At 47.3% G+C, this 18,693-nt stretch overlaps 1 protein-coding gene across 2 annotated transcripts in view; it reads left to right on the forward strand.

Moving 5' to 3' along the window:
• LOC147015329 (transcription factor Jun-like) overlaps positions 1–18,693 on the forward strand; it is a 52,612-nt gene that overhangs the window by 29,522 nt on the left and 4,397 nt on the right. For both annotated transcript variants that reach the window (XM_085850000.1, XM_085850001.1), the window contains exons 2-3: positions 6,310–6,773; positions 10,917–11,610. In XM_085850000.1, the coding sequence (XP_085706126.1) occupies positions 6,310–6,773; positions 10,917–11,610 (1,158 nt within the window). The remainder of the gene's footprint in view (positions 1–6,309; positions 6,774–10,916; positions 11,611–18,693) is intronic.

An 18,693-nucleotide genomic window follows, 5' to 3' on the forward strand; every position in this document is an offset into this window, starting at 1 on the left:
CAACAGCCCAAAATGACCCCAGGATCTTGAGCCAGCCACCTTAACTGTTAAGCCAACACCAGGCCTAGAAATAGTCTACCCATACATGTAGTAGGCTATTTATCATATTTCTCAAAACAATTATACCACTTTCAAAATCTACATCCACCCCAGCAATAGTCTACCCCCATGGGCCTAACACCTGAAAGTAATGAAAATTTTCGAGCAGATGAAGTACCCAAGACCACTAGAAATCTGGTCTGGCCCCTGGCCTACAAGTGCCAGTGCGTGTGCTGAGAAAGCAGCAACCTGGTTGCTTGCCGGTGTGTGTGAAAAGTCTGTTCTTTAAAGTGCGATGCTGAACCAGCTTAAGTGGATGTCCCTGAGGCTCAAGCCAGTAATAACAATGAGTACCATGCGATTTGGGGAATGCCTGTGCCTGTCAGTACTTGCAGACTTTAAAACCAAGTGGTGCATGTGTATTGTGGTTGTGAGCATTTTTGAAGAAGAGTACACCCTGCACTTTCAGTGGAACAAACTGTGCTTTTCGCGATGACCCAGCTGAACATTCGACTTGAGCAGATTCCACAAGGCACAAGCCAGTAAGAGCACAAAGTCATCCAGCTGGGTGTGTGTCCACGTGTGCTTGATGGGAAAGCATGAGTGGTGTATACCAGACACATGGTAACGGGCATTTTGAGAGTACAACCTACACAACAAACTGGACTTGTCAATGTGACAAACTGTGCCTTTCAGCTCATCGATCAGAGGAAAAGGTATTGCCCAGATGCTAAGGTGCATAAGCCAGCAGTTGCCAAATTCGACAAAGGGGCTATGGTTATCAGGAAGATGGCAATGGGGCAATCTGACCCTATTGGGAGGTAACCTGAACTACAATCCAAGTGACTAGGCCTTGGGAGCACATCCCCCTGAGGTATAAGGTAGCCCTTCCTGGGTAACTGCTATAGGTGTGGTAGGAAAGGACATATGGAGAGATTTTGCTGGGTCGCACCTTTGAAGCAGTATCATCAAGGGCCACAGCAGCCTCAGGAGGGAACCAACCAGGCTGCCAGCCTCTCCTTGTGGTTTGGGAATATAGTGATCAGATCAACTAGCATGAAACGCTCCACCTAGCTGAAGTTTGGTCGAGAGATGTGGGTCCCTATGGACTTGTAATTTGGTCTGTAACCAGAAGACAAAAACCGGACCATCTGTGGAAAGTTACGTCACTAGATTGAAGGGAGGTTTGGACAAGGCCCATGGGTTTGTAAGAGGAAAATTGGTTTTGCTTTGTCACAGATAGATGAGGTACAACATTCATGTGCATGACTGGAATTTTCTTCCCAAGGACCTGATTTGGCTTTTCTGGCTTCAGAGGAACTAAGGTGTGTATGACTAAAGCTAACCTCTCTTTGAAATGGCCATAGAATGGTGCTCTACCTTGGGTCAAAGGTAGCCCTTCCTGGGTAGCTGTCAAAACCCTGGTGAAATGCTAAATTCCTGCTGTAACCTGCAGGAGGCATGGCATCAGGGGCCTCGCTGCATCCCCCAGCAAATTTTGCTATCTGCAGTCATGTGCTACACATGAGACATATAGAAGTGTTGCAGAACTTTGCTTTTGCTCATTCAAAATTATTTTTTGTCACGAACTTGGAGTTTTTCACGTGTTTGTGTGTGATAGAAGAGCTGGAAGTTAAATAAAATTATGAAGGAAATTATTAGATACTGTGATGTCCACGGGACTTGAACAGTCCCGCTAACGTAGAATGAGCCGAAACGATGGAGGCGGTTTATCCTCTACAACCCAAAGATGGCGGTTCTAATCGCTCTACCGCAAACGGGACGAGGAAGGTGGCACGAGTCGCTTTTCACTGAGTTGATAACGTTTATTCCTCTAACCAGAAATAACAAGACTCGGCAAGAGGAGGGATCCGGGGCGATTCGACGGGATGGTGGTGTGGGTTCGGGCGTGGGGAAAACACAGACAATTCTAATGAATATACAAATCTCAAACCCTCTAAGGCGCCAGGTACACACACACACACACACCCACAAACACGTAGCTGGTCCTGGTGGTCAGGCTGGCCCGTGGTGTGGACGCAACAGTCCCTAGATTGGCGTCGGACGAGCTGGCGTTGCGCTCGTCAGGGGGGGCAGGAGACACCGTGGTGCTGTCGACCTCCTGGTCTTGGCCCAAGTCCGCTCACAGCCGCCAGGGAACCAGTTCTGGCGCCAAGTTGCGAGCAGGAGAGGGAGGCAGGTCCGCCCGCCGTTCGACCCCGTACTCCGAGCCAGCAGAACCCCAGAGCCAACCGAGGTGAGGCACGAGGCTCAGCAAGGCTACAAGACACGATGAAACCAGGGCCGAATCAGCGCAACAACACAGCACGCTCCCAGCACAACAGCCTCCACCAGAACAGTTTTTATGTCCCAATCTTCTTCCTCTTCCCTTTTCGACCCCGAACAGAACCTTTTTATCCTCCCGTCCTCGTCACTTCCAATCGAGCCGTTTTATTGGCCCTGTGCCGTCGCCTTCCGCCAATCGTGATCACGGGGCAGAGCCATCCGCAGCACTGTCCTGTGACATCACGGCAAGCCTCCAGGGACGACTAAAAGGGGTTTACGCAGACACACTTACCCTATCCCGTGTCCCTATCTAATTACGTGACAATTATCATTTCCCCCTTGAAGAAATGAACATTTACTAGACAACTTATCACCACTGAATTGCTACTTATTACATCGAGATCCTGGTAAACTCGAACAGCATGGCATACCTACTAAACATCCTAATTACCCTTTGAATGCATACCCCCCCCCTCAAACGTAACAATACTATTTAATCTGCCTGAGATAGCATTCATAAGTGTAGTTGTGTAATGTATTTTGGAAGAAGGAAAAAAAAATGCTCAGCTGGCCTTGGAATTCAACCTTGAGCATGTGATGCAAAAAACAACAAATGCATGATTTTTTTGGTTAGAATAGATGTGGGTGTGGGGGGGGGGGTCAGAGGAAATGAAAGGTGGGGAGAAATATATTCGGTGTCTAATGTGTTGTTTGATTTGATTCTTTATTTTTGGGGGAGGGGAGAGGTGGCAGATGGGGAGCCGTTTAGATGCTGACTTTTATCTACTGTGGTGTAGCCTGCGGGCCTGCGGGGCAGGGCATGATGGTGGGGGGAGTGGTCGGCGTGATCATCGTGTCTGCCAGGGATATAAGGAGTGCGCGCCGCCTGAGGCGTTGTAGTGGGTGCCGTAGTCGCCGCGGCTCGTGAGTGCATTGGTTACGTAATAAAGGAGAGCTGCGGGCAAAGTACGCCCGCGCTCCCGCTGGTGCAACAAAGCCGGGCTCAACTGTTCCTCCGCTCGTGTCTGCCTTCTAAGCACCCCTACCACGACGCCACAGATTGGCGACGAGGATGTTCGGATCGGCGTGTGCAGGGTGTTTGGGTTCGGATCGGCAGCGAGTAACTCAGCGCACCCCGCGCGGTTCGAGGTTCCGGAGGAGTACGCATCGCGAAGAGCGTATCGCAGGTTCGCTCGCCGCGCGCGCAGGCTCCGGAGCCAGGAGGCTCGCCAGCGCGGCCAGCTCAGGCATGACAGGAAGTCGGGGCACGGCGCACGGACGCGTGCCCGCCTTCGTCGGAGTCGACTTCGGTCACGTCGAGTGGACAACGGCCGCGCTCGGAGTTCGTTTAATTGAGGCACGACAAATCTGGGGAATGATTTCTGCAAGGCCACGGCTAAAGAACGAGGACACGCAGTTCAGCTCGGACGCGGCGTTGGACGTCGCGCAAGCTCTGAGGAATGTCCGGGGTCTCGATGGTCGGTGCGCAGCAGATGATCCGGAGGTCAGCGCGATGTTCCAGGTGCACACGGCCGCGCGCACGGTCTGCGGCGCGGGTCGTGGACGAGCGTTGCAATGCAATCACTCGGACGGCGGTCTGAGCACTCGGGGACGTCTACGGTGTGTGTGCCGAGAGTCATCGCCCATCATAACAGTCATAGATGGCGGTGTGCGAAGCGATCCTTCCGTCCCGGGTCGAGACCTACTGCCGGTATGGTGTTCGGTGCATGGCGTATACGGTAACGCCCCGGGTCGAGTTTTTCAGCCTGGGCACAGAGATCCCAGTGACCCGGAACGGGAGATACTGCCGATGTTAGACCTGCCTTCAATTGGTCCAGAGGTGACAAGATCAATGGCAGGGGAGGTTGAGGTGACCGGGGCACTGATGCTGCCCGTGTTGAGTCTGTTTTCCATTGGTCCGGAGGTGACAACACCGATCACGGTGGAAGTCGAGGTGAATGGCGAGCCGACCGTGTTTTACGTGGACACCGGGGCTGCAGTGTCGATCATGGGCGAGCGGGCGGCTCGTAGTCTTCGCGGTGTTCGCCTAGTCGAGACGACCTTGGCGCTGTGCACGTACACCGGCGAAGCGATTGCACTGCCTGCGGTGGCCGACGTCTCGGTGCTCTACCGGGGTCGAAGCGCCCTGCTCTCGGTGTTTGTGGTGCGAGGGGAGGGGCCCGCCCTTTTGGGTCGGGGCTGGTTGACACACCTCGGGCTGGATCTCCAGTTCGTACCTCCAGGTGCGCCGGTGCTCCCTTCGATGCTTTCTTCGAGTTCCGAGGGCGAGGTTCTGGCGGCGGGAGCCGCATCGATGCAACGGGAGCGGCCGTTCGTTGCTGCCTGCAACGGTGATGTGCGGTTCGGGAGCAACGGGAGCCGTGCCAGCTCTCGCGATGAGCTCTCGCGCTTCGGCTGCGCTCATGATGCAAGGCGTGCCTGTGTTGTTCGGGCAGTTTCAACGGGGAGTTGCAGCGAGCCCGTCGCGTTCAAGAAGGTCACGGATCGCAACGTTGCGACGACAACCTAGAGACGTACACATGATGTGGTTTATGAGTTGCTGTTCATTGCGTATTTGTTTTTCATTGCTCTAGTGATGCGGTTTAACGTTGTTGAAATAAATGCCGACAGTTCATGTGTGAGAGTAGGTTTGGCTGAGATCAATCGATGGGATTTGCATTATGATCAATGTGATGTGGAGGCTTTGGGAGCGATTGTGGCAAATAAAGAGGTTTTATTTGCCTCCTGTTGCCCCGGGCCGCGGGTGGTTACTGTGTCATGTGCAGGGATTTCATCGGAAGAACGCGCTGTACGAAGAAAGGAGTTTGCAATAGCACGAATGATGTTCTTATTGATTTATGACGAGCCTGAGTGGGTGGTTTGTATGGAATGGCTACCGTCTAGTTGCTGTGTGGGTCTCCAAGGTCGTCTCGGAGCCAGGGCTGGTGCGCTGTTCAGCATTACCCCCACCTCTGGTTTCGGCAAGGTCAGACGTGCCTGGCACCTGGGGCGCAGCTCTCTGTTCTCGCTCGAGGCCGTTTGGACATGCGTTGGAATCTCAACTGATTGTAGTGCGTGGGTTGTTACGGGGCATTTGTTGCTTCCAGCCAACGGCGCTGTTCAGCGCCCCCACCCAAGGTCAGTCGGGTCTGGCGTTGGCACCACGGCTTCCAGACAGCGGGCTTCCGGCCTCGGAATGTTTATCTGCTTCAGGTCTGGCTGGGGGAGATGTGCCGCCTTGTCGGCCGGAGGCGTTTGATGGTGCCGGGGGAGGTTTGCTCGGGGGGGGTCGCCACGACCTCGCCGGAGGGCATGTAAGCATGAGCCGCCTGGGGGCGCTTTTGCTGCGTAGTGCTGCTGTGCTTCTCGCCTTGCTGCTTCATATCGGTAACGCGGTCAGGGTTTTGTAGGTTCATGGGCAACTCAGTCTTCGGAACCTGGCCGTTGCAGCTCCACTCGCTCGCATCGACACGTTATATGATGTGATGTGCTTTTATACTATGCTTTTTCTTTTGTGTACCTTGACTGCTTTTATATCGTGGTATTTTGTGCTGCTTATGCTTATTATGATGATGATCATTTAATAATCATGGTTTTAGGAGGGAGGAGTGTGGTGTAGCCTGCGGGCCTGCGGGGCAGGGCATGATGGTGGGGGGAGTGGTCGGCGTGATCATCGTGTCTGCCAGGGATATAAGGAGTGCGCGCCGCCTGAGGCGTTGAAGTGGGTGCCGTAGTCGCCGCGGCTCGTGAGTGCATTGGGTACGTAATAAAGGAGAGCTGCGGGCAAAGTACGCCCGCGCTCCCGCTGGTGCAACAAAGCCGGGCTCGACTGTTCCTCCGCTCGTGTCTGCCTTCTAAGCACCCCTACCACGACACCACATCTACCACCTCTGTACTTGTAGCTATAAGCGAAATGTTTTTGGGAACAAAATGTCTTTTCATACATGGTAACATGCAGTTCTTCCTTCCCTTTTCTTTGCCTAGGTTGACATGGAGATGCCATTTTACCATGATGACACCCTCACTCTCGCATTATTCTCTCCAGTACCTCTTGTCTCAGCTCCCATGTCACCAGTTCAGATTCCCCCCCCACTCCATACTTCAACTCCACTGCCTCAAAGCACAGTCGAATCACCATCACCATCTGACAACCAAATGAACCCCACAGAAGATCTCCGTAACAACCCAAACAGCCGCAACCAGAACAGTCAAATCAACAGACAACGTACAACCATAAGCCGAATTGGTCTCACCCTCAATCTTGACCAACCCGCTCTCGACCTAACAACACGATTTTGCCCAAACGAAATAACTTCAACCACTGTTCCTAATACTCATACTACAACGGCTGCATTACCATCAAAAAAACAAACAGCCAGAACATTGACAACAGGCAGTGCGGTGGATGATGTTGCCGTTTTAATATTGGGAACAACGGAAGATGAAAGGTAAGATATCATTGTTTTAGTTCTAATGAAATGTTATGAAAGGAATGTGGTGATTATCCTTGGCTATAATCTATACACATTTTAAAGCCGATACATTTACCCAACTACTCCACATTTAATTGCTTTCCTTTTAATTTCATAAAAGGATGATCAAAAGATTCCCAACCAGGTTCACTCATATAACTAGAATGGCACTCGGTAGAGCGCATACGTCTCCCAGGCTGAGCAGTTTACGTGTTGGATCCCACTGATAGGCCGGATCTGGACCCGGACCTCCAAAATCTAATTGGCTTGATCTTGTCAACTACTCACCTAATCCACCAAGCTTTGTCCAAATTGGTCCATAACTTTTTGAGATATCGTGTTACATATAGTTTTTAGCCCCATCACTCAATGTTGAATAATCACTTGAATTCTCGTATCCAGATTCGGATCCTCATCAAAAGTGAATCAATTCTTCCTTGTCACACTCCCAACCTATCCACCAAGTTTTGTCCGAATGCCCACAACGTTTTGAGGTATCGTGCTATATATCGTTTTTGGCCCTCCCTCAATGGTGAAGAATCACTTTAAAATTCTCTGATCCAGGTCCATAATCCGGATATTCACCAAAATCTAATAATTTCGTCCTTGTCACACACCCAACCTGTCCACCAAATTTAGTCTGAATCCGTCCACAACTTTTTGAGTTATCCTGTTCACAGCCAAACACGAAAAAGACAGACGGGGTTATAACATAACCTCCACCCACCTTCGGTGGTGGATGTAAAAATTCCAAACATTTATAACTTTCCCACAAGTTCTGAAAGCATCTTATTTTTGGACTTGCTATATACAAACTTTAACTGTCAAATTTTTTTACATGGGTAGTTGACCATAGAAATAAGCAGGACCATAGAAATTTTCATCAGGAACTGGTACATAAATATGAGTGTGCACCAGAACATTTTCATCTTGTAGAACCCTTTTTAGGTCATCTCCACCGAGATGACCTAATAAAGCCGGACCAAATGCCCGTCCGTCCGTACGTCCGTCAACAATTTTTCTTTCCTATCTTGATGAAACTTAGTATGTGGGTAGAGGTCGATGAGTGTTGCACAACGATATAACTTTTGTCCGGGTTCAAGGTCAGGGACGAGGTCACGAGGTCACGTAAGTTATAAAAATCGCCATTTTCAAAACCTATCTAGTCTGCCATTCTACAAGATATTCGGCAACTGTTTATTGATTATGATAGTAAAAAATATTATCTTGTATCTAACCGGACAGATTTTTGAATTTCCTTCCCGTTTGATCGTCACGTGATCTGGAAGATGGCCAAAAACGCCGATGCGATTCGCAAAGAAGGAAGGAAGGAGAAATGAAATATAAATAATATGGAATAGGCAAAGCCTAGAAACGAACGTAGAATTCTTCTTACATTCGCTTCTGACTTTACATAAAACTTGTTCACAACTGTATACTTGCCAACTATACCGTGGTACATGTAAGCGCCGCACAGCTGATGATTTTGACGCAATTTCCGGTTACTTCGGCCTGGATTCGGGATCAGCGAACAAATAATATAAATCACGATTAAAAAATATTTTTTTGATGATGCAGGAGATATCTTTATTGAAATTAACTTTGGGGGAAAATAATTGAATAAATAAATAAATGAACGATCACTTCTGGTCAAGAATAAAACAAATTAAAAGTTCCGGAAAGAGTTTCAAAATCACTCCCGGTAATGTTAAATACTAAATAAACACTTCCTGTCATGAAAAAAATCACTTTCGGAAGTATAAAATTAACTTTGGGAAAAAAAATAATTGAATAAATAAAATAAACACTTCCGATCATGATCTCCAGGCATGCATCATTCTCCATGAAAAAAACCGGAAACAAAAAAAAACCAGCAACAAAACAAAAAAAAACCAGCAACAAAACAAAAAACGGAAGCAAAATGGTCATAGCCAATGACACGGATTCACAATTGCCAAGGTATTGTGTTGTTTTTGTTGTTTCCTATTCTCTGATGTGCACGCGTTAAGTAATATTCACAAGATAGTAATAAAACCCAATCGTGTTTATACACCGCACAGCGTTTAACAACAACCGGAAGCAAAAAGTCATAGCTAACGACACGGATTCAAAATAGCCAGGGCTATTGTGTTGTTGTTGTTATTTCCTATTCTCTCACGTGCACGCGTTAAGTATTAAGCTCACTTCGTTCGCTATAAAACACATTTTTAGCCTTTTATATTTATACATTTTCCGCCGAAGGTGCAAAAGTTTCAAAACCCGAAATGTAAACGTCGGCATTTATTTTCAAAATATAATTTCGTGTGTGCGTGCCAAAATGCCGAGTCATCTTTAACCAAACTGCGCAGTTCGAGCTTCACAGTAGAACTGCGCAGTAGTCTTCGGTCATAACTGAACATTGAGAACTTGTGGTATTATAGAGATGACCGTCACCCCCACATGGGGGTAATTTTTTAATACTGTACTTAACTGCCTGGTCAGTGAATTATGTTGTTCGAGTTGGTCCTTTTTTCAATCATGAAGAAATTAATGTTGCACTCTTTGCTTACAGTAAAAACGAACACGTGATTTGCTAATACTTAACGTGTTAGCACATTATGTATGAGGGAGCCTCGTGAGTAGAAGAGGCCAATGGGCCGACCATGTGCCTTGTGGTTGCAGCAGGTTGATCAACATCTCAAGGAGATGGGGGCCAGGCATCTGCCTGGGGGATGGCCAGACGGAGGTCCCTGGAGTATTGGCAGAAAGTGGACGCAGCGACGTGCTGCTCCGGCGCACGCTCCGGTGCATGCTCCCATTCCTGACCTGATATTATGTATAGTTTTAAAGCGTTGCTCGAAATAAAAAAAAAAATTTTTGCGGTGAAATTCTGTCTGCATGGTTTGTTCGATTCAGATGAATATAAAAATTAATTTGATGAAAAGTAAAATCCTCGTATAAACTTTCTCTGTAATGTAAAGGTCCGGATCCTGATCTGGCCTATTAGTGGGATACAAAACAAACTGTTCATCCTGGCAGAGGTATACGCTCTACCGAGTGGCCATTCTAGTTACCCTCACCAGAGGAGAGGGTATTGAATTTGGGTCTGTTTGTTTCTTTGTTTGTCTGCACAAAACATGAGTGTTTTTCTCTGAAACCGCTTGTTAGATTAAGACCACATTTTCACCATTGGAGCAATTACTCGTGTATAATGTTTTAATTATAATTATGTCATACGTGGTGTGGCAACCATGTTGGAAAAAATGAAAAAAATTGGACCTCTATCTCTGAAACTGCACCAAGGAAAAAATTGAAACTTGGCACATGACACTTATTCCTCATGGGGAATGTGTGATTTTTTTTTCAAATGATGTCATAGGTGCCTTCATTCTGAAGTCATAATTGCATACATACTGTAGATCGCTATAATCTGATCAGTATGAAAAATTTTGAGGGTCATCAAGGGATAAATTAGTCCACAGAAAAAAATTTGATGATGTCATCGGTCACGTGGTTTGGCAGCCACATTGTTTTTTTATTTGAAAAAACAAAAAAACCTTCAAAAATCTTCTCTGAAACGGCTGAACAGATTGAGGTGAAACTTTACACGTATGACCGTCTATCCATGAGGAAGAAAGCGTTCACACATGATGTCGTAGGTCACATGCTTTGGCAGTCATATTGAAATTACCCTAAAACCCATAAAAATCTTCTCCAGAACAGCTGGACAGATCGAGGGGAAACTTCACACAAATGTTCCCTAAGTCATGCGGATACCAGGCTATTCACGAGTAATTGAACGGTCACGTGGTCTGGCAGCCTAATTGGATTGAGCAAAAATCTTTAAAAAAATTATTTCTCTTGAACATAGCTTCATCATCAAGTGCTGCAGTCATGCTGCTTTGTCATTTGAAGCTTGCATATACCCCATATCAGATGATTGTCAAAAAAAAAATCCCAAACAAAATCCGTTTGATAAGTGTTTCATTTTACATAATTGGGTTACATTTACATGGCTGTTTTTGTTTTTTTTTAAACAATCATCTCTTTTTGATTTTAATGTTATTTGTTACATTGCAAATTCTGAATTGCTTGCAGGTTAAATTACTTATTGACCATTTGTTCCAACATTTTTTCCAGTAATGTGACCATTGTCCCTAATCCTTGGCTGGACATGAACTCTGAAGTTAAGGCCACAAGTGAAGTGGAAGCATTGCCATGCCTTGGGATCAGTGGGCCAACATCAGATGAGTGTACATTGACAAGCCCTGACCTTGGCCTCCTGAAATTAGCCTCACCAGAACTCGAGCGGCTCGTCCTGGCATCAGCTCATAGTGTTTTTTCTACGGTATCAACCCCAACCTCCACAGTTCATGTCGGCACCAATGAGCAGGAAGGATTTGCTGCAGGCTTTATGCTTGCTCTTGCAGAACTCCAAGAGAAAACAACTTCAGAAGATGGCCGAATGATGGGTGTCTCAACAGAAGAAGAACTAGATTCTATGCCAAGTGTTGGTCCTGCACTCGAATCTGTACGACCTGGAAATCCACAAAATTCAAGCTCTGGAGAGGCACAAAATTGTAGCCTGGCTACTCAGGCCTCATTACTGAACTTGAATCGAGACAGACAGAGTGTCAAAGAAGAACCCCAGAGGGTACCTGAGGCTGGGGAGTATGTGCATAGGGAGGACGAGAGTTGCAGCAGAAAGGGTCCTTTACTTTCCCCAACAGCACGAGAGAGAGCAAGGGCTGAAAGAAAGAGGCTGAGAAATCGCGTTGCTGCATCAAAATGCCGGAAGAAAAAGCTTGAGCGCATCGCAAGGCTTGAAGAAAAGGTGAGGTGGTTGATGTGTGTTTTCTTTTGTTAAATGTTATAAGGACTCATGTTAGGAAGTTAAAAATATTAATTAAGACAAGAAAGTAAACGAGTACCATGTGCGGTGATAAAACGAGCACAATCTTTTACCGTCATCAAAAAAAAGGATAAAACCTGTTGAATACCCCTGAAACAATTAAACAAGGAAGGAAGGAATGATACCACAATCATTAAAGGAATGCCATCACAACATCCTTTGACATTTTTGTTGTAAGGGACTGTGTGGTAATAGTAATAATTTCATGAAGATGTTTTCGTGCATGCGAAGCGAAAAGCGGGGTTAAGCAATTGGTTCATGACCATCTTATCAGTTTATGATCGATGAACAGCTTATTTAAATTGAACGTTATATTTTGAACATGAATCGGATTAACAGGAAGATTAACAGGAAGATTAGTCTTTAGTTTTAATGTACTTTGGCTTTGAATCAATTTTGATTGCACATGTGCAGAGAGGAGTGAGATATTTTTACTCAGTCTGCCTGCCTGCCTGTCTGGCAGTCAAACATAACTCAAAATCATTCCAAACTGGAAACATTGTTTTAAAGGACGTCGTAAAGGACACAAACAAGCACGAATAACTAATGTTGCGTGTAAGATAGGGTGATGCAACAGATACTGTGGAAAATGGCCGTTGAAGATGGAATTTATTTATTTATACGATTTCCACAATTTTTATTTTATTTAAATTTAATTATATACTTGAAGACTGCAGAACACAAATTCCATCATACTACTTCCAAGAACCTCCAGTTTTGCAGTATAGTACTTCAATTTAAATAAAGGTTCAATGGAGTGGTGTATAAGGGTGGTATTGCGGACTGCTTCTGGAATACTTCAATTGAACTAGACTTCCGAATTTTCTTTAACTAACACTAAAATCAATGTTTTATTGTAATTTAAGTTATAAATATTGTTGCGGTTGTGGAAATTCGCAAACCACCATTCAGGTCCCATAGGTGAGATATCTCTGTAAGTACATGTGTAGTTAGCCCCAAACCCGTTGTTTAGAGGGAATAAATGTGATTCATTCGGGCTGCGACGCTTTGAGATAGGTGTTTTTCTGTTCTATCTTTATTTTGAACCAACCACGCTCCAACCATCACACAACAACAACAACGCCAACAGCCACGATCTTTACCTTCACAACTCGCTCCCGCAAACATCGCATCACCGCCATTCCGAACGGCACCATGGCCATAAGCCACCACCATAAATCTCCACCACCTTCACCTCTCTCCTTCTGCGGCCATTCCCGCACCACCTGGAGCACCAAGCGTCGGGCGGTCCTGGGCTCGTACAAGACACGCGCCGAGCCACGAGTGCAAAATGCGGCCTTTCCGAGGAGAATTCGGATCAGGAATGCTACACGCCCACTTCTGATCCGTCCAATCAGCAAGCGCGGGGCGGTTTGGCCCCGCCTCCAGGCGCGTCTGTGTGGAATCGAGATATGCAAATTCTAGGATCAGGGGAGATTCACGCCCCTTTTTCTCCGTCCAAACGGGCGAGCGTGGCTCCACCCCCGAGCTCGTCCTGATCCGGAAATTTGCATATGGGTTCTCCTGCCGGCCTATAAAGCGCCGAGCGTGGGGCGAATCTGGGCAGAGTCGGTTTAGGTCGAGTCGGCCTTGGAAGAGCAGAGTCGGCCTTGGAAGAGAGCAGAGTCGGCCTTGGAAGAGGGCAGAGTCGGCCTTGGAAGAGGGCAGAGTCGGCCTTGGAAGAGGGCAGAGTCGGCCTTGGAAGAGGGCAGAGTCGGCCTTGGAAGAGGGCAGAGTCGGCCTTGGAAGAGCGGAGAGTCGGCCTTGGAAGAGCGGAGAGTCGGCCTTGGAAGAGCGGAGAGTCGGCCTTGGAAGAGCGGAGAGTCGGCCTTGGAAGAGCGGAGAGTGTTTTTGGCAGAGTCAGTTTGGAGCGCGGAGTGGAGTCGGGAGGAGAGGGCGTCCCGGTGGTTCTCGGCAGTCCACTGAGGAGAATTGGGGGAAGAAACCGAGGAGTTCGGGTCCGAGGCAAGGAAGACGGCGGTCGGCGACGAGGTCGCGGTGGAATCGCTCGTCACGGGACCCAAGCAAGCCAGCTATACTCTTTCCCCAGAGCATCAACAATTCCCCCCCCCCTTTTTCCCCCGCGCTGAGATAGTGCGAAAAGGGGGCCCCGTTCCCACCCCACTCCAAGCAGTGCCAACGAAACCCGCGAAGGAGCACGAAGTCGTGGCACCGCCGCCTTGCCACATTTGCGGCTCATTACAAAGACACGGGTAGGACCCACCCGGTCTCGCGGACCTGACCGCTCTTTCAGGTCCCGCGCAAATATTGGCCCACAGGCCCCGTCTGCCCCCTTGTCTTTGAGGGTGGCCCTTTTCTTTTGTTTCTGTGTAAACGTGTGTGTGTGGCGCCAGTCTGGTGAAGTAAAACTGTTAAGTGTTGCTGTGTGTCGGTCTTATTCGGTAGTATCTCTGCGTCATTGTTTCTTTTGTTACATTTGCTTTTTGTGCATAATTGTTGTAATTGTATATGTGTGCTCTCTGTGTGCCACAGAATAAATGTGCATCATGTTGAACTGTTTTCCCGTTTCGCTTCGTCTTTTCTTTAATTGAATCTCCATCTTGCTTCACGTAAAGGGTTGGTAGTGGGCTGAATACGCCCGATAATTAATCGGAACCGTCGAGGCCGACGATAACACCGCTCGGTTATCCCGATAGTACGGAACGGGTCGCTTAAGCGGCCCGTGTCCGGGGTCGACCTGCGGCGAGGTGCGATCGCCCGGTCTACCCTCCGCGTGGGTACTTAGGTAGGTCAAGTTTGGCGAACAACCCTATCCCACACGGGTAGCCGATTGGCACGATTGTGGTGAGGCCGAAAGGCCCACCCGTGACTAGCTCCCGGCGTTAGTCCGAGAGGGTCACGACGGAATTGTCCGTCCGGTGGGCGACGTGCCGCGATTCGAGTCACGTGGCCGTTCACACGCCGGCGGGCACGAATTCGCAACAATATATACTGTATATACTTCAACACTGCGTGGGGTATTCTGGTTTTTTTTGTATGTATTCCTTGTCGAGGCTCGTATGAGAGCGAACACACAACACACAGCAAGGGGGGCATGATACAAGAGGGGCGGGAGTGGGAAGGACAAAACAATGGGGAACAGAGACATGAGGAGATCTGTGGAAGGGAGAGGGATGGGGGAATACAAGATGGACATTACAGGGACTTTCAGGAAGGAAAGCAGGGAATTTGAAGGTGGGCTTGGGTGGATTAACGGGGAAAGAAAAGATCGAGGATTTGGATGGGGGATGATAAGAGGTGGTGGTGAACAGCTGTTTTGAAGGCCTGGTGGGAAGAATGGGATTGAATCGAGTGAGGGAGTTTATTCCAAAGGTGGGGAAAAAGAGGAATAAAAAGAGAGTGAAGGTGAGCAGTGATTTTGGTAGTATTACCAGAAGGGGTTGTTGGTGGACCTTGAGTGCCCTGCGGAAATGTGGTGGGGACAAATCGCAGAGAGAGCAGGGGGGGGCGAGACTGGAGAGGAGATAGTAGAAGACAGAAAGACCACCGATCTGCCTGCGGTGAGAGAGTGAGAGGCCCAAAGACTCAGCCTCATCGTGGGTGATGCCAATCATCCGAAATGCCTGTGTTTCCACAGCGTGGAGCCGAGAAAGGTGGGAGGCAGGAGCACCAGCCCAGAGGGGAGAGCAGTACTCCATCAGGCTGCGGACAAAAGCTTTGTAAGTGGTCAGGAGCTCAGGTGGGCCGAGGAAGGACTTTGCTTGATGGAGGATTCCCAGTCGGAGACTGGCTTTGGAGACCAGGTTTGAAATGTGGTTTTCCCAGGAAAGATGGCAGATAGTGAGACCCAGAAGCTTGAAAGAAAGGACTTCTTCCAGAGGATTGTTGAGAAAGTGGATGGGGGGGTTTTCTAAACAGTCGTTTCGGAGAGACATCGTGAGAGTGTGAGATTTGTCCGGATTGAAAGGCATGTTCCACGTGTTGGACCAGCTTGTGATTTTACCCAGATCTGTAGTGAGTGAAGAAGCTGCTGCATGCCAGTCTGAGGGATGACAGATGGTAGGCAGAGGGTGGAGTCATCAGCAAAGAGATAAAGAGGATTTTCCAGAGAGTCAGAGAGATCATTGATGAAAACCAGAAAAGAAACAGGGCCCATAACACTATCTTGAGGAACTCCAGCCTGGACAGGAAGAGGGGATGAAAGAACTCCATTTAGGGCCACACGTTGACTGCGACAGGAGAAGAAGTCTGCGAGCCATGAGTGGAGATGGCCTTGGATACCATAGGAAGAGAGTTTGGTGAGCAGGGCAGGGTGCCAGACCGTGTCAAAAGCACGCGATATGTCTCGGGATACGGCTCTGATTTCATGTCTGGCATTGAGGACCTCCATTCATTGTTGGGAGAGCAGAAGCAGCATACACAGGGTCGAGTGACCTGGTCTGAAACCAAATTGATGATCGGAAATCCGGCCATTGGAGAAGAGGAAGGATTTAATGTCTGAAGCGATGATGGATTCCATAACCTTGCTGATTGGGAGAAGGCTGATTGGTCTGTCGTTGCAGGGATCTGTTTTTGCACCTTTTTTTAGGCAGGGCAGTAATGTTTGCTGATTTCCAAGCAGATGGCAGATGACCTTGAGCAAATGAGAGGGTGAATAGAACAGAGAGAGGGTGAGGAAGAGCAGCAGAGCAGGTTTATAGGACACGTGGGCTGATGCCGTCTGGTCCGGTTACAGAATCTGAGTCGAGGTTTGAAAGCAAGCTCTCCACCTTGTCAGGAGAAAAGGACACAGAGTCCAGGGACAGTTGGGTGCGACTGTGTATGGTGGGTAGAAAAAGCGATGGGTTTTGGACACAAGATTTCGATGCAAACACCGAGTTTAGGAATTCAGCCTTTTCACGTGCGGTGTCAGCAGTGCGGCCATTTGAGATAAGGGAGGGCATGGAGGGGGAACATACACCAGAAACAGATTTGATTAGGTGTTCTAGAAACAGATTATTGTTCTATGAACTGTAGTTATGTATTAAATTTGTTGTGGGATTAAGTCAGAAAATGTTTTGAAATGTTGTAATGTCAATCTGTAAAAGGATTGTGGTGTCATTCCTACCTTGTCTGGTTGATTTTGGGGGATTCCATCCAGAATTTATTTATTTATTATTTTTCTGACTTGTTTCTGTCTTTTTTGTGTGAATAGTATCATGTGGTAAATTGTGGTTCAATTGTCTTGTGGAAATCATGTGTTTAAGTTACATACTTCAGTTTGTGCATGAGTTGTATTCCAATCAAAATGTGCATAGAATTATATCAGATGAAACAAAGTTTACGTGGCTGCATCTAATATGCTGATTGCATTTCCATTGCATTGTACTAAACAAATGCAGGAGCGAACCTGAGTGAGTGTATGTGCATTAATTAATTAACTATGACTCCCAATCTGCGCATGTGTAAGTGGCGTGCAATGGTTATGCGAATGACTGCCAGTTACCGAACAAGTTTGATTTATTTAAAAACGCTATGGTACGAGTGCAATATTCCAGAGTCAATGTCGCTTCTTCATGTTAGAATCATCGTAAATGCTTCAGCCATTATTGTGCTAGCTTGGCCAAAGTCTGAGTGTCTGTTCCCCACTGTTTTGTCCCTTCCACTCCCGCACCTCTTGTCTCATGCCCCCTTGCTGTGAGTTGTGTGTTAGCTCTCATACGAGCCTCGACAAGTATACAAAAAAAAAAAGTAATGAAAGAAAGAGTCCAATTTGGTGGTTTAGCAATCTCCCGATATTGACACTTCAGAGATGTATTCTGGCATCTTTATCAGTCTTGGAAGTTATGGAAACGCTTGAGAATAAAAGGTAAGACTTTTAAAGGCTTATGCCTTCATTCTAGCAGACTTTTCAGAGTATAGTTTAGCACAAATTTGCTTATTTGAGATATTGTATGTTTTACAATAATTACAAGGACATGAACAGACAATGGACAAATTCAAACAGTATTTGGGATTTGAAGCTGGGATCCAATCATTTGTGAGTGACGTGCTCAAATGGAAACACCAAACAAGCCAATCTCCGTTTGAATTATTTTTTTCAAGTCTATCAAGGATCAATTCATCATGATTATGTGAAAATGTATCAGGAACACAAGCTTTGCAATTTTTCTTTTCAGGCCTCAGCTTTCCCAAGTAGCATTTTCCTTTTAAATTATTTAAGGTTAATCGTTTGTACATGTATGTAAAGAATGTAAGATAAGAACATCAGAAGATAATGTATTTAAACATTTTTTTAAAAGGACATTAGGTTAAGAGGGACAAATTAAAAATGTGTGAGATTCAAACCTGGGATCACAGCATGAGGCAAATGCTCAGGTACGAACACCAAATGCCATTGGACAAGTTGCAATCCCAATGTGCTGTGGAGTTGTGCGAAAATTCTGCCATTGTTGGTGTACATAATGTAAGTACCCTCAAAGCAAACAAGTAAGGTTATTTGACCCTTGAATAGTGAGGTTTTCATGAAAGCCATTGGGGTAACCTGTGCAATCTGATTCCACAGAAGAGGATTTTGTCCACACTTGATTACTGTTCAGTGATAAATATTGCTGCGAATTCGCGCTGGCCGGCATGCGATCGGCCACGTGACTCGAATCGCGGCACGTCGCCCACCGGACGGACAATTCTGTCGTGACCCTCTCGGACTAACGCCGGGAGCTAGTCATGGGTGGGCCTTTCGGCCTCACCACGATCATGCCAATCGGCCACCCGTGTGGGATAGGGTTGTTCGCCAAACTCGACCTCCCTAAGTACCCACGCGAATGGTAAACTGGGCGATCGCACCTCGCCGTAGGTCGACTCCGGACACGGGCCACTTAAGCGGTCCGTTCCGTACTATCGGGATAACCGAGCGGTGTTATCATCGGCCTCGACGGTTCCGACTAATTATCGGGCGTATTAAGCCCACGACGAACCCGTTACGTGAAGCAAGATGGAGATTCAAACGAAGGAAAGGACGCAGCGAAACGGGGAACAATTCAACATGCAAGCACTTTATTCACA

Source organism: Eptatretus burgeri, chromosome 12 (genome assembly GCF_056783735.1).
Source record: "Eptatretus burgeri isolate ZD-2024b chromosome 12, Ebu_testis_v1, whole genome shotgun sequence".
NCBI lineage: Eukaryota > Metazoa > Chordata > Myxini > Myxiniformes > Myxinidae > Eptatretus > Eptatretus burgeri.